We start from the raw sequence: 12389 nt of genomic DNA on the forward strand, positions 1-12389 counted from the left end.
CCAATATTCCCATTTCCCCTTTTACCTTTCCTATTTCCACCTTTTTCACCCCATCCAGAGTACCTGTTGCATTGTTGGTGTTCCAGTGTCTCCTCTTCCTTGGGTCTGGGCCGACTATTGTGGGCCAGGATTGCTAGGGGTGCCCTGTGGGACAGGCAGGGGCAAGGGTCAGCAGAGTTGGGGGGAGTGTGTGGGGCCTCTGCCGGGTCGCGGGGAGCTGGTGTCTGCTCCCATTCCCTCTTCCACAGCCGCCACCACCAACATGTCTTGCCAGGCGAAACACAGCGTTTTCTTTTATGTGCAGTGTGCGCAGGCATCGCATCGCATGGCGGTGACGTCCAGGCCTCGCACTGCCACGTCTTTCTTGGGCCGCGACGGAGAGGGCAGGGAGTGCTAGCGGCTGGCAGCCGCCGCTCTGCACCATGTTTCGCCTCAAGCCGCCGCGGCCTCCTCCTGGCAGCCGCCGCTCCGCACTGCCTTGCCGTGGCTTTGGCCGGTAGGGCCATATTGTGAGGTGGAGAGCAGGGAAGGGCGCGCATGCGCACTTGTCTTGCCAGATCCCGACAGAAAAGGGATCAGGGAACACGCGAGGCAAGTGCGCATGTGCGGCTAGCATTTTATTATTTAAGATAAGGAAGGTTTAGGGACTGTGAGTGCTATGATGGTCTCTGTTGTACTTTTAACGGTACTTTATGCACGGATCGGTTGGTGATTGAGCTCTTCACTTAATTAATGAATATTTATTACTATTACACAGCCTATTGTGTTTTTTAGATATATATTGGTTGTATAACTTGTGGAATATTTTCAGGAAATTGACCTATTAACACAAGTAATTACTATTTAATTCCTTAATATTATTGAGTTTGACAAACTTTTTAAAACCCAGCTAAGCTAACTGCTTTTACCACATCCTCTGGCAACAAGTTCCAGAGCATAGCTATGAATGAGCCAAAACTGAACTAAACTCTCTCCTAAATCCAAAATTGGTAGGCTTGGAGGGAGTTGATTTTTGGTGCTGCTAACCCATCCAGCACTGAGATCAGAGTATTATCCTAAGATTGTTCAAAAGAGCTTCCTTTTAGCTTACCACAAATTACAGGAGATGTGCATTACTTTTGGTCTGAAACCAAGGCAGTCATTCCTGCCTATATGCAATAGTGGCTTCAGCAAGCAATGACTCACAGGTATGGGAGCTCACCATATTCACTGAGCATCAATGTGCTATATGTAAATGTCTAATAATTACATATTATCAGAACAAACAGAACAAAGTGAGACAGATTCTCCTTTTCTTCACAGTAAAAAAAAGGTTATGAAACAGTGACAAGGCCAGGAAGCTAATTTGGAGAATGCAAAGGTTGCTCTTAGGAAGGGAATCATCTAGAAGTTATCCCCACTGATTCTTGTTGATGTTTAGATCTATTTTTTTCTAATTACTAATTAATTGATGTTCCTGGCAGTTGTATGTTCTTAAATAACATGACAGATTCTCACTGGCCCCTGAGCTTTCGAGCTTTCTACTTGGGAGATGCCTGTTTGTATGCTGTGTTCAATACCTAACTTCTAAAGTATCACCCAGCCCTGATGGTTACAGAGAGAAGAAATATGAGCTGCATGAATGAGAAAGCTGGTTTAAAGGTGCTGATAAATGTGGAAAGAAGAGTCACAGGCAGAATCAGAATGTAACACCACTTCTTAAAAATGCACACTGGCTTCCAGTTATTCATCGAATTACGTATAAGCTTTGTATACTGACCTTCAAAACCCTTTGCAATAAGACTCCTGCATTCTTATTTAAATTATTCATGCCATATTCCTCAAATAGAGTTTTGAGATCTAATGAACAAAACCTATTGACTATTCCCTCGTTGAAAGTTATTAATACAAGACGGCAATTTATTTTTTCGGTTACTGCACCACAAACTTGGAATGCCCTTCCAATATTTTTAAGGGCAGAACAGGAATTCGGAAAATTTAAAAGTAATTTAAAAACATTTCTCTTCAAGAATGCCTTTGAAAACTAATTTTAATATCCGATAACCCTACTAAACCCTACTAAATTTTATCTTATTATATTTTTGTTATTTGGTTTATCTTCTGTATTTTTCCCTTAATGTTTCCTCTTTACTTTATAGATTTGTATTTCATTCCCCCTTACCTAATATTATGAGTATTCTTATTTATTGTATTGTTACCTATCAAATGTAATTTTAAACTGTACATCGCTTAGAAGTATGATTAGGCGATTAATCAAAAAAATTATTAAACTTGAAACTTGAAACTTGTTTCACGGTACAATGTATACAGAAGAAAATTGGAATAGGGCTTATACTATAATTCAGGTATTATGTGAACAGAGTTGAAGACAGCACGGCATAAGACAGGTGGCAGGTTCAAACTGAAAATAGTTATACTCACATCGCTTGCCAAGCTTCCAACCCTCATAGCATGTAACGTACGTCTATCCAGACCGGTGCCTTCATAGTGACCTTTCATATGATTGTGATAATTCTCTTTGTACTTCAGCTGTGCATAAAAATAAGATCTCCTAAGCACATTTTCTTAAACTTTCAGAGGGGGCAGCTAATGGAATGCTTATTCTAAGACTTATAAACAACACTTTTCCCTCCGTATTTGCGGTTTCAGCCATCGCGGTTTTGATTATTTCAGGTTTTTAGCTTGCTGGCTCCTCCCCCCCCCCCAAATTACATCAGCTTGCATAGAGAAATCGCAGATTTCTAGCAATTACAGAGAAAATCGCCGATTCCCGGCACTTCCGCACTGTGTTTTGCTTCTCCTTCAGGAACAGGCCAGGCCTCCCACCATGTTATTCGCGGTGTCACCATGTTCACGATGGTTTTTAATAGAAAAAGGAGAATAACATATGAAAAAGTTATTCGCGGTTTTTTCTGTATTCACGGGTCTGTTAATCCCCTATCACAGCGAATGCGGAGGGAGAAGTGTAATGAGTGGATTTTCACCGGCACTTATCCAAGTAGGAACGGATCCTCCCCGAGAACTGCAGCTCACCCAGCGCTATTTGGATGACACCCTGGAAGTCCTTTCCGATCACCTTGGCAGTGGCAGAACAGTCCAGGGATGGAGTTTCAGGTTAACCGATCAGTAACAATATTCAGTCCTAGTGCCATAGTAAGGTCCGCCCCGAGTGTCGTATTGGTGAGGGCAGAAGCATCCATCCTCCTTTCTTCCCCCGCCTACTCCTTCCCCCCCCCCCCATGCCTTGCGTGCACGCTGGTTCCTTTCCCCTGTACATCTGTAACGTTCCTGGTGCGAACAGCAACCCCCCCAACCTGCCATCATGCCAACATCAGCTCTTCCTCTGATGTCACTTCCCGGACCCACGCCTAAGAAATGACATCAGAGGAAGAGCTGACACTGGTGCGATAGCAGGTTAGGGGTTGCTGCTTGCGCCAGGAACGTTACAGAGGTACGTGCAAAGGGAAGGCAGCATATGCGCGGCGGGAGGGGGCAGGGATGGAGCGCGTGGAGGGGAGGGGGACGGAGAAGAGGGCAGAGGAGGTGTGCCACTGCCCCCGTGCGCCTTTCGCCCTCGCTATGCCACGGTTCGGTCCACTAACCAGGAAACTACTGGCATTTGGAACTCTATGAACAGGTTTTTGGAACACCCCTTCACCCAAACCACATCCCGTTTTCAGTTGTATGCTACGGGATTTAGGTGAGCGGGGTTACAGCACAGCGCCCAGGAAGATGCATACACAAATAATAATATCAATTAATTGCAATAACTGATTGTTGACATCAGTTTATTGCAATTAATTAGCTCGTAAGCCAATTAATTTGTGCGCACATATTCGATCAGCACCCAAATTTGGACGCCCTATACAGAATCCGGGGTTACCATGCAACTGCATGGGAGCGTTGAAGTGGGCGGAGCCAGTGGCGTAGCGAGCGAGGGAGGCGCCAGGGGCGATGGTGCTTGGCATCGCCACGCTGTGTCCCTCCCACACGCACACATTTTCCTTCACGCTCAAGCGTCTCCCCCTCTCCCCCCCACGTACCTCTTGAAACGTTCGCCGGCATGAGCAGCATGTTCCACCTCCTGCTCGCGCCGGCCTGGCGCCAGCAGGAGGTGGAATAGTCCGCTCACGCCGGTGAACATTTCAAGAGGTACGAGGTTGCGGAGAGGAGCAGAGGCACCGGTGCCCTCTCCAAGACTGCGCCCAGGGCGGTCCGCACCTCCCACCCCTCTTACAACGCGACTGAATGGAGTATAGGCGTTTGTTTATTATTTCCTATTTTAAAAACTTACTATACTGCCTTTGCAGAGGTCAAAGTGGTGTAGACAGAAAGGAACTCCAGTCAAAATCAAACAGCATAAATGACTCAACACCACTTTATTCGTTCCCAGTCCTTTCAACAACCACTGAAGGTCAAAAACAGGTATTTTGATGAATGCATGATAATGTATTGTGTATTTTTTATTTGCCTAATTTGATTGTATCCTGCTTAGAACTGAGGATATGTGGGTTTTTAATCTTTTTAAATAAAAAAATAACCTGGCATCTTTCCCTGTTTTATGCATCTATTCTTGAAATGACAGCTATAAGAAAACCCCCACTCTCTCTCTCTCTCTCTCTCAACAACAGTTGTATTAAACAGTCACAGGGCCATATATACCCCCTGCCACTTACATCACTGGTGTATTTAGAGATCTTGCTGACATTCTTGAACTGGGGTGTCTCACAGTAGTTAATGCTGTGGCCTTTACTGTGTTCCAGGTCTTTCTTGTACTCCACCTTCAAAAAAACAACAACGACCAATAAACACGTCTACTTGATAAGAAAGACAAGGTTCTAATTGGTTTTCTATAAAATTGGTCAACACTGATCCTGTAACCACAGGTTTGTTAACCCATGGTCTTGTCAAATTGCAAAGGCTGCCTGATGAAAGTCCATTAGCATAACAAAATGGCGGCTTCGTTGCTAATAAAAAGGTGCAGTTCTAAACCAATGAAATCTGAAGACCCACAAAGGGGAAGGAAAGGGCTTCTGGATTTAGCTCGAGCCTTTTTCTGTTGTAACTTGAGTACCATAGGGATTTTTTCTGCCTCTAGAGAGCTCTCATTCTGTATCTGAAGCAACAGAGGTCCAAGTGACTTGCCCAAGATCCCAAGGAGCTGCACTGGGATTTGAACCTCCAATTCGCTGCCGTTCTAACTATTATGTGACTCCACAAAGCAAGTATGTGCACCCTAGCTTCTGCCCTGCCAACCTATCTGGAGATACTTTTGAAGAAAAACAAGTCAAATGTTTGTCAATGGCCTTCGATTTATGTATTCTCTATGGAGAATGCCAACTAAAGTCCCAGTGTATGCTCAGAGGCACTCCAGATGTAGCCAGAGCTCGTTGGGGCTTTCCAAAACCTGGAAAAATACTGGGCTTTGAAAAGTCCATTCTGGAGCCCAGATAGTCCTCTAAAAAGACGACATGTCCAGGTTTTCCAGGGTGTCTGGTAGTGGTAACCCTATCCTTTCCTGATCCCACAACCAGGGAGTGACTTCAGAGGGAAAGTCGAGGCCGGTGCAAGCAGCAGGTTGGAGATGTTGAATGCATCAGTGAACAGTTAAAGAGATACAGGAGGTAGAGAGGTGCCAATGCCCCCACCAAGATGACACCCCGGGCAGTCCACCTCCCCACCCTACCCTCACTATACCACTGCCAGGAAGTGCCCGTTACCAGAGTACCCAAACATCCCATTCCCTCATGATATATACAGAGTCCTCACCTCACTGAAGAGCTTGTTAACGTCCTGAGCTTGCTTAATGGAGAGATTGTCTTGAGTTGTTAAGTGATGGTATTGAGCTGCACCCTTCATCCTCGATAAGTCCTTCTTGTATTTTATCTGTGAGTTAAAATAATAAAAATAGGTAAAGAATGACCCAATTTTATTTTCAAAAGGTCAGAAATGCTCTTGAACTGGAAAAAAAGCGACATCCCCCCCCCAGACCCCAAACGGAGATTTGTCTACTTCTCCTGCCATGCCAACTGGCCAATGACATTCAACTCTGTTCTGAGCCACGCACATTCAACCAGGAATCTTTGGCCCATTTATTAATAACAAAGCATGAATGCTCTATACCAGGGGTGGGCAACTCCGGTCCTCGAGGGCCGGAATCCAGTCAGCTTTTCAGGATTTCCCCCAATGAATATGCATGAGATCTATTTGCATGCACTGCTTTCAATGCATATTCATTGGGGAAATCCTGAAAAGCCGACTGGATTCCGGCCCTCGAGGACCGGAGTTTCCCACCCTCGAGGACCGGAGTTTCCCATCCCTGCTCTATACACATCAGTAAATATGACTGATTTCTGGTAAGAGCACTTAGGCCATTTGGGATCTTGCTAGATAACTGTGACCAGGATCAGCCACTGTTGGGCTTGATGGACCCAGTGTGGTACTTTTCATGTTCTTATCTAAAGCCTTGGCTAGTATGATGCCGCAGTGAAAGATTAGCTAGCTGATTGAAGAAGAGGACCAGGACTCGAACCCTACTTGCTTTTGATTTGTTTTTTTTTAGAAATCGAATTACTTGCCTTCCAAATCCAAATAGAAAGCAAGTCAAAAGTTCAAGCATGCGAGTTATTTCCCTCTCCAAATTTATGTTGCGTGTGAGGCCCTGGAGCAGTGTCCTGCCAACGTTGTCAAGCCGCGGCACACTAAACGTAGTGGCCACGGCTCAAGGCGTTCGGAAGTGCGCCGACGTCGATGCCATGATGTCACATGCAGGCGTGATGTCATCACATCAATATCGGCACATGCGCGAAGGCCCTCCAGAGGGTCCCCGGGCTGCCACTGAGGGGTGCCGGCAGGAAGAAGTGTGGAGAGGCGCGTCCTGTAGGCAGTCGCCTGGCACCGCTGCCTCTCTTCCTCCCCAGCGTCTTGTGGCACACCTCAAATCTCAGGAGGCTCGCTAGTGTGCCGCGGCACACCGTTTGCGATACACTGTACTAGAGGGTGACGTGACTTGCTAAGGGTCAGTCAGTGCCAGAAGCAGGTTCTCATCCTGCTACTCCAACCCCTGAGCTACTCCTTGGCAGGTCACTTTGTCCTTCGTTACCTCAGGTGTAAGCTCATAAGGCCAGGGAAATTCATGTGCCTGTAGGCAATTCACCTTAAGCACAGATTTTATAAAGGCGTGTCAGAAATCTTATAAAATTTAAATCCCGCAAATCTAAAATATTGTTTTTTGCTTTGCCCTTGTTATTCTCTTACACCCTCTCTAATCCTATTTTTGTATTAATAACTTTCATTGCCTGGCAATATTCCAATTATTCGCCAATGCCTTCTTATGTTAAGGTATATTTCAGTTGATTATCGTCTTTTAGAATTTTTATGACTTCAATGTATGATTTAAAAGCTTGCTTGTATTTCTGAATTGATTGAATTTGCACTCTATCCCTATTATAACAGGGACGATTAACGATGTTGTATGTGACACTCGTAGGGAAACAAGATTTTATGTATGTGATATGGAAACCGCACAGTTGTACGCGGTATATAAATTTTAAAATAAATATATTCTATGGCCTGGTCAAGCCATATTTCCGTCCCTCGGGCACTGATGAGAAGAAATACGTACGTCACTTGCAAGCTCGTTGGCTTTTTTGGCAATCTGGTAGGCTGGCGTTATCATAGCAGGGAAACTTCCTTTCCCCCGAAATTCTTCATAGTCTTCTTCTGAATAATCCTATGGAAAGAAATTGGAATATGGCATCACCCAAATTGTACAGTCATGGTTTTGGCAGAGTGCGAGGTTCATAAAGGTGACATCTATAGGGGATACGTCCATATTACCCTACCAGATTCAAAACTCTAAAGGAACAGTTAATGGGACAAGAAAAGCAGCATCAATGATATACTCAAAGGTTAGTTGGAAAGTAAAAGAGATCCATTTCATAGAGGTTGGCCTTCGGAGAGTGAGAGAATAGCCGAGGAGAGACACCGGGGTGGAAAGCAGACGTATGGGAACAAAGCCCTGATTCTATAAGGTGTGCAGTGGAGAGCATACACTGAGGATGCCTAGCGGGGGAGAAGGTGGTGCAGTGGTTAAAGCTAGAGCCTGAGGAAATTGGGCATAAGGATTGCGGCTAAGCTTTCTGGTAGGCTCTCAGAGCTACCTTTTAATGCTTTATAATATTGGTTTTTGAATGACTGAGAAGATGATCGCATTTATCATCACTCTGAATCCAGACTCCTGAGGCAGGCCCGTTTGGGGCCGAAACACAATCACGTCAAGTCTAGATATATAATAAAAGGCATTGAACCCCAGAGTCTCCTTCGCTGTTTGTTCTCCGCTTTGCACGTATTGTGGGAGTTGGCATCTCCTGTTTTCCTGGTAATAAAAAAAAAGCCTTTGATCTCTTCGATCCCAGACTCAGCTGGCCTTGAGTTACGCATCCAGTGTATGAGCATATGCAGCGCTGTCTATGTCCTTCAGAAATTTCACCGGGAGTCGGATGACTCATCGTGGCTTGCACGAGCAAAGATGTCATTTCAAGGTGTACATTTTGTACTTTTCCAAGCTTACATTTCCCCCAGCGTTGTGTACCCAGGAATTACAGTACAGTGGAACCTCGGTTTGCGAGTAATGCGGTTTGCAAGTGTTTTGCCAGACGAGCAAAACACTCAGCAAACTTTTGTCTCGCAAACCGAGCACCGCCCCGATAAACGAGCACTTACAGCTACAGGAAGCGCCATTTCATGGAATTCCTCTTCCGTCCGCCAGCCAGCATTCCATGCCAGGTGCCTTCCGCATGTTGGAGAGCCTCTATCTAAGGCTACGCAGCCGAGTGTCATCCCACCTGCACGCTGCATATGTTCACGCACAACGTCAATCATTGACGTGTGTGTCATACGCAACGTGCAGGTGGGACGGCACTCGGCTGCGTGGGCTCTCATAGGCGCTCCAACATGCGGAAGGCACCCGGCATGGAAGGCTGGCCGGCAGACGGAAGAGGAATTCCCTCTGAAGCGGCACTGCGGGGTTCTCCGGCGGATGACGGACGGAGGAGGCAAACGGAGGAGACGGCGCTGAAGCATCCGACATCCGACAGGTACAGAATCCTGGGCCACCCCTCGCCACTTCCTCAGCACCTTTTGGGTTCTAGAATGAATCGTCTGCGTTGGCACTATTTTCTATGGGGCACTATGCTTTGATATACGAGTACCTTGGATTACGAGCATGCTTCTGGAACGAATTATGCTCCTAGACCAAGGTACCACTGTATTTCCATAGTATTGATGAGAAGCCATGGGGCAGACTCCCTTCTATGCATGGATAGACATACCTGGTAATACATATTTCTATTTTCATCCGCAAAAGTCACGTGAGCTCCGGAGGCGTGGCTTGCCTTCCCTTTGAGTTCTTCTTGGTATTTCTGATGGTATCTCACCTAATTGTAAATTAAATGTAGAAAAGAACAGAGTAAGTTATTGTGGTGTGGAGGCTGGGAGGGGAGTCTTTGAACCATTTGCATTTAATGGAAAAGTATGGTGCAGTGGTTGTGAGTTCAAACCCACGCTGCTCCCTGCGACCCTCAGCAAGTCACTTAATCCCCCCATTGCCCCCAGGTACATTAGATAGATTGTGAGCCCACCAGGACAGACAGGGAAAAATGCCTGAGTACCTGAATAAATTCATGTAAACCGTTCTGAGCTCCCCTTGGAGAACGGCACAGAAAATTGAATAAATAATAGTGTGAAAAGTTTCAGCCTGTGATAACCAGAGCTGGTATTGTGACATCATAATGCCTCATTCCACCAATAAGAGCCAACCTCATCAGTGATGTCACAATGGCTTGATTGTCCTTTACTTGGCTCACTTTTGCTACATTCTGATTTCTAGAGTAGTGCAGTGATTAAAGCTACAGCCTCAGCACCCTGAGGTTGTGGGTTCAAATCCCATGCTGCTCCTTGTGACCCTGAGCAAGTTACTTAATCCCCCCCATTGCCCCAGGTACATTAGATAGATTGTGAGCCCACCGGGACAGACAGGGAAAAATGTTTGAGTACCTGAATAAGTTCATATAAACCATTCTGAGCTCTCCTGGGAGAGTTTTTCTACACTTGTAAGGCAAGTGCATGTAGTAAGTGTAGGGAAACCAAGCCATTGTGACATCACCAATGAGGCTGGCTCTTAGGCATTGGTGGAATGAGGCATTATGACATCACAATAGGAGGAGCTGCTGAAAAGTCCTCAGCCCAATCAAGAAGAGAATGGGGAGAGTGTGGTACAGTGGTTAAAACTACAGCCTCAGCACCCTGAGGTTGTGGGTTCAAACTTAATCCCCCCATTGCCCCCGGTACATTAGATAGATTGTGATCACACCAGGGCACGCAGGGAAAATGCTTGAGTACCCAAATAAAATTCGTATAAACCGTTCTGAGCTCCCCTGTGAGAATGGTTATAGAAAAATTGAATAAATAAATTTAATTTGACCAACTTGTACGCCAGTGATGTGCATTCTTTTCTATCCTTGCTTCCATACACAACCCAGGTTTGTTTTGACTAGCATGCAGTGGCGTAGCAAGGGGAACGCCCTCGGTGCCATCTCGATGGGGGCGACGGTACCTTTCCGCCCCGCCACACCGTGCCACGCTCGCGCCATCCCTCCCCCTCCCCACCCCGTACCTCTGCAGATCTTCGCCGGCACGAGCAACGTCTCCTACCTGTTTCTCGCGCTGGTCTGAATCACTTCCAGGTCACGGACTTGACATCAGAGGGACATCCCAATGCTGGTGCGAGCGGCACGCCGGAGAAGCCACTTGCGCTGGCGAAGATTTACAGAGGTACGTGGGGGAGAGCACGGGCGGGGAGGTGGAAAGGAGCTGTAGGGATGGCGCCGCCCTGGTGGCCTCCTACCCTCACTGCACCACTGCTAGGATGGTAAATATTCAACATTGAATTCACCCTCCCTCCCCCGTTACAGGTGTGATCCTATAACTCAGTGCCCACATGCAAATGCCACATCTGTGCAATAATTTACATGGGTACACGTATCAATATAATTGGCAGTAAAGCAACAAAGTGTTATTCCATAACTAAGGATTCGTGTCAGTGGCATGGGGGGAATTTTTATAAATGGTTCCGGTGACTTAGTGAGTCCCAGGCACTGTCTTGGCGGGGGTGCCAATACTTCTACTCCTCACCACCTACCCATATCTTCAAGTGGAAGTTGCTGCTTGCACCAGTCAACATTTAAAAAGGTACACGGGGAGGGGGGGCGGAGGGGAGAGGAGAAGAAGCACTGGCACCCCCCCCCCCCCCATGAAGACATCACCCGGGATAGTCAACTCTCCCCTTACTACGCTTTCTTCTCCTGGAACGGTTAGCTCTGTTTTAGCTATTACCAGCCTTTTCACAGTATTTGGGAGTGAGTTGGCGTTTCAAGGATGGTGACACCTAGTGGTCAGATCAAGATTACAGACATGCCAGGCTCCAGTCTGTGGCCTCTGGCCAAAGACCATCACTGCAATGACCTGGTAAAAGAAGATGCATGACCTCACCCTGTTCCGCTCCCGGGGCCTCCCCAATCTGCCCTGGGTCTGCCCCATTTCCCCCCCCCCAAACCCAGTTTCATCAGGCCGGGGCTGGAGTGCATCTGTGCACTCCAGCCCTGGCACTGATCTCACCAGCTTTTCAAAACCTGGACAAAGTGCCGGGTTTTGAAAAGCCGTCCGGGGAAATCCGGATGCCTGGTAACCCTACAATGGCCAGACTAGGAATGAATCTGCGGCAAGACAGGGTAATTGTATAGTGCCACAGCCCAGTAGTAGAGACTGGCTGCAGCTGTGTTGAAAACCCAAAAGAGCTACAGAAATTTTGACAACCCAGACACACAGTGTGCCAAGTGGTTTGCGGTCAGACCAGCTGGACCCAGCAAAGACCAGGTTTTAGTTCCGGTGAATATCAAAACAGTTCTCTAATCTGGAGTCATCTTAGCCCCAGCTGTTTCTACACTTACCTCGCTGGCCAGCTCGTTGGCTTTCTTAGCAATCTGATATGCCGGGGTGATCATAGCAGGAAAACTTCCTTTGCCCCTCTGCTGTTCATAATCTTCTGTGTATTTCAGCTACAAAAGCAGGATTTTAGAAAGAGGAAAAATAACCAACAGAATTCACATGGTTTGTAGATCATTAAAGCACTGAAAACTCATTATAAATGTTAGATGGTTTTCTGTAAGCTATAAATATTTCTAAACATGTTATGAAGTGGTGTTAGGTCAGAAGATAGACGAGTCATCACCCGCTAATGAGTTATATCGTCTCCTTTCATCGTCATCTAATTTAAAGTTATCTGTTTTGTCTCTCAAAATCTCTCACTTCCTCTCCCCTTTCCTTCCAGC

General features: G+C 46.4%; 1 protein-coding gene across 3 annotated transcripts in view; it reads right to left on the reverse strand.

Annotated features, from left to right (window-relative positions):
* NRAP (nebulin related anchoring protein) overlaps positions 1 to 12389 on the reverse strand; it is a 139344-nt gene that overhangs the window by 105596 nt on the left and 21359 nt on the right. For all 3 annotated transcript variants that reach the window (XM_033943727.1, XM_033943728.1, XM_033943726.1), the window contains exons 8-13: positions 12009 to 12116; positions 9333 to 9437; positions 7625 to 7732; positions 5770 to 5886; positions 4677 to 4781; positions 2422 to 2529 (exon numbers count right to left, since the gene is read on the reverse strand). In XM_033943727.1, coding sequence (XP_033799618.1) covers positions 2422 to 2529; positions 4677 to 4781; positions 5770 to 5886; positions 7625 to 7732; positions 9333 to 9437; positions 12009 to 12116 — 651 coding nt within the window. The remainder of the gene's footprint in view (positions 1 to 2421; positions 2530 to 4676; positions 4782 to 5769; positions 5887 to 7624; positions 7733 to 9332; positions 9438 to 12008; positions 12117 to 12389) is intronic.

The sequence above is a fragment of the Geotrypetes seraphini genome, chromosome 4 (genome assembly GCF_902459505.1).
Source record: "Geotrypetes seraphini chromosome 4, aGeoSer1.1, whole genome shotgun sequence".
Lineage (NCBI taxonomy): Eukaryota > Metazoa > Chordata > Amphibia > Gymnophiona > Dermophiidae > Geotrypetes > Geotrypetes seraphini.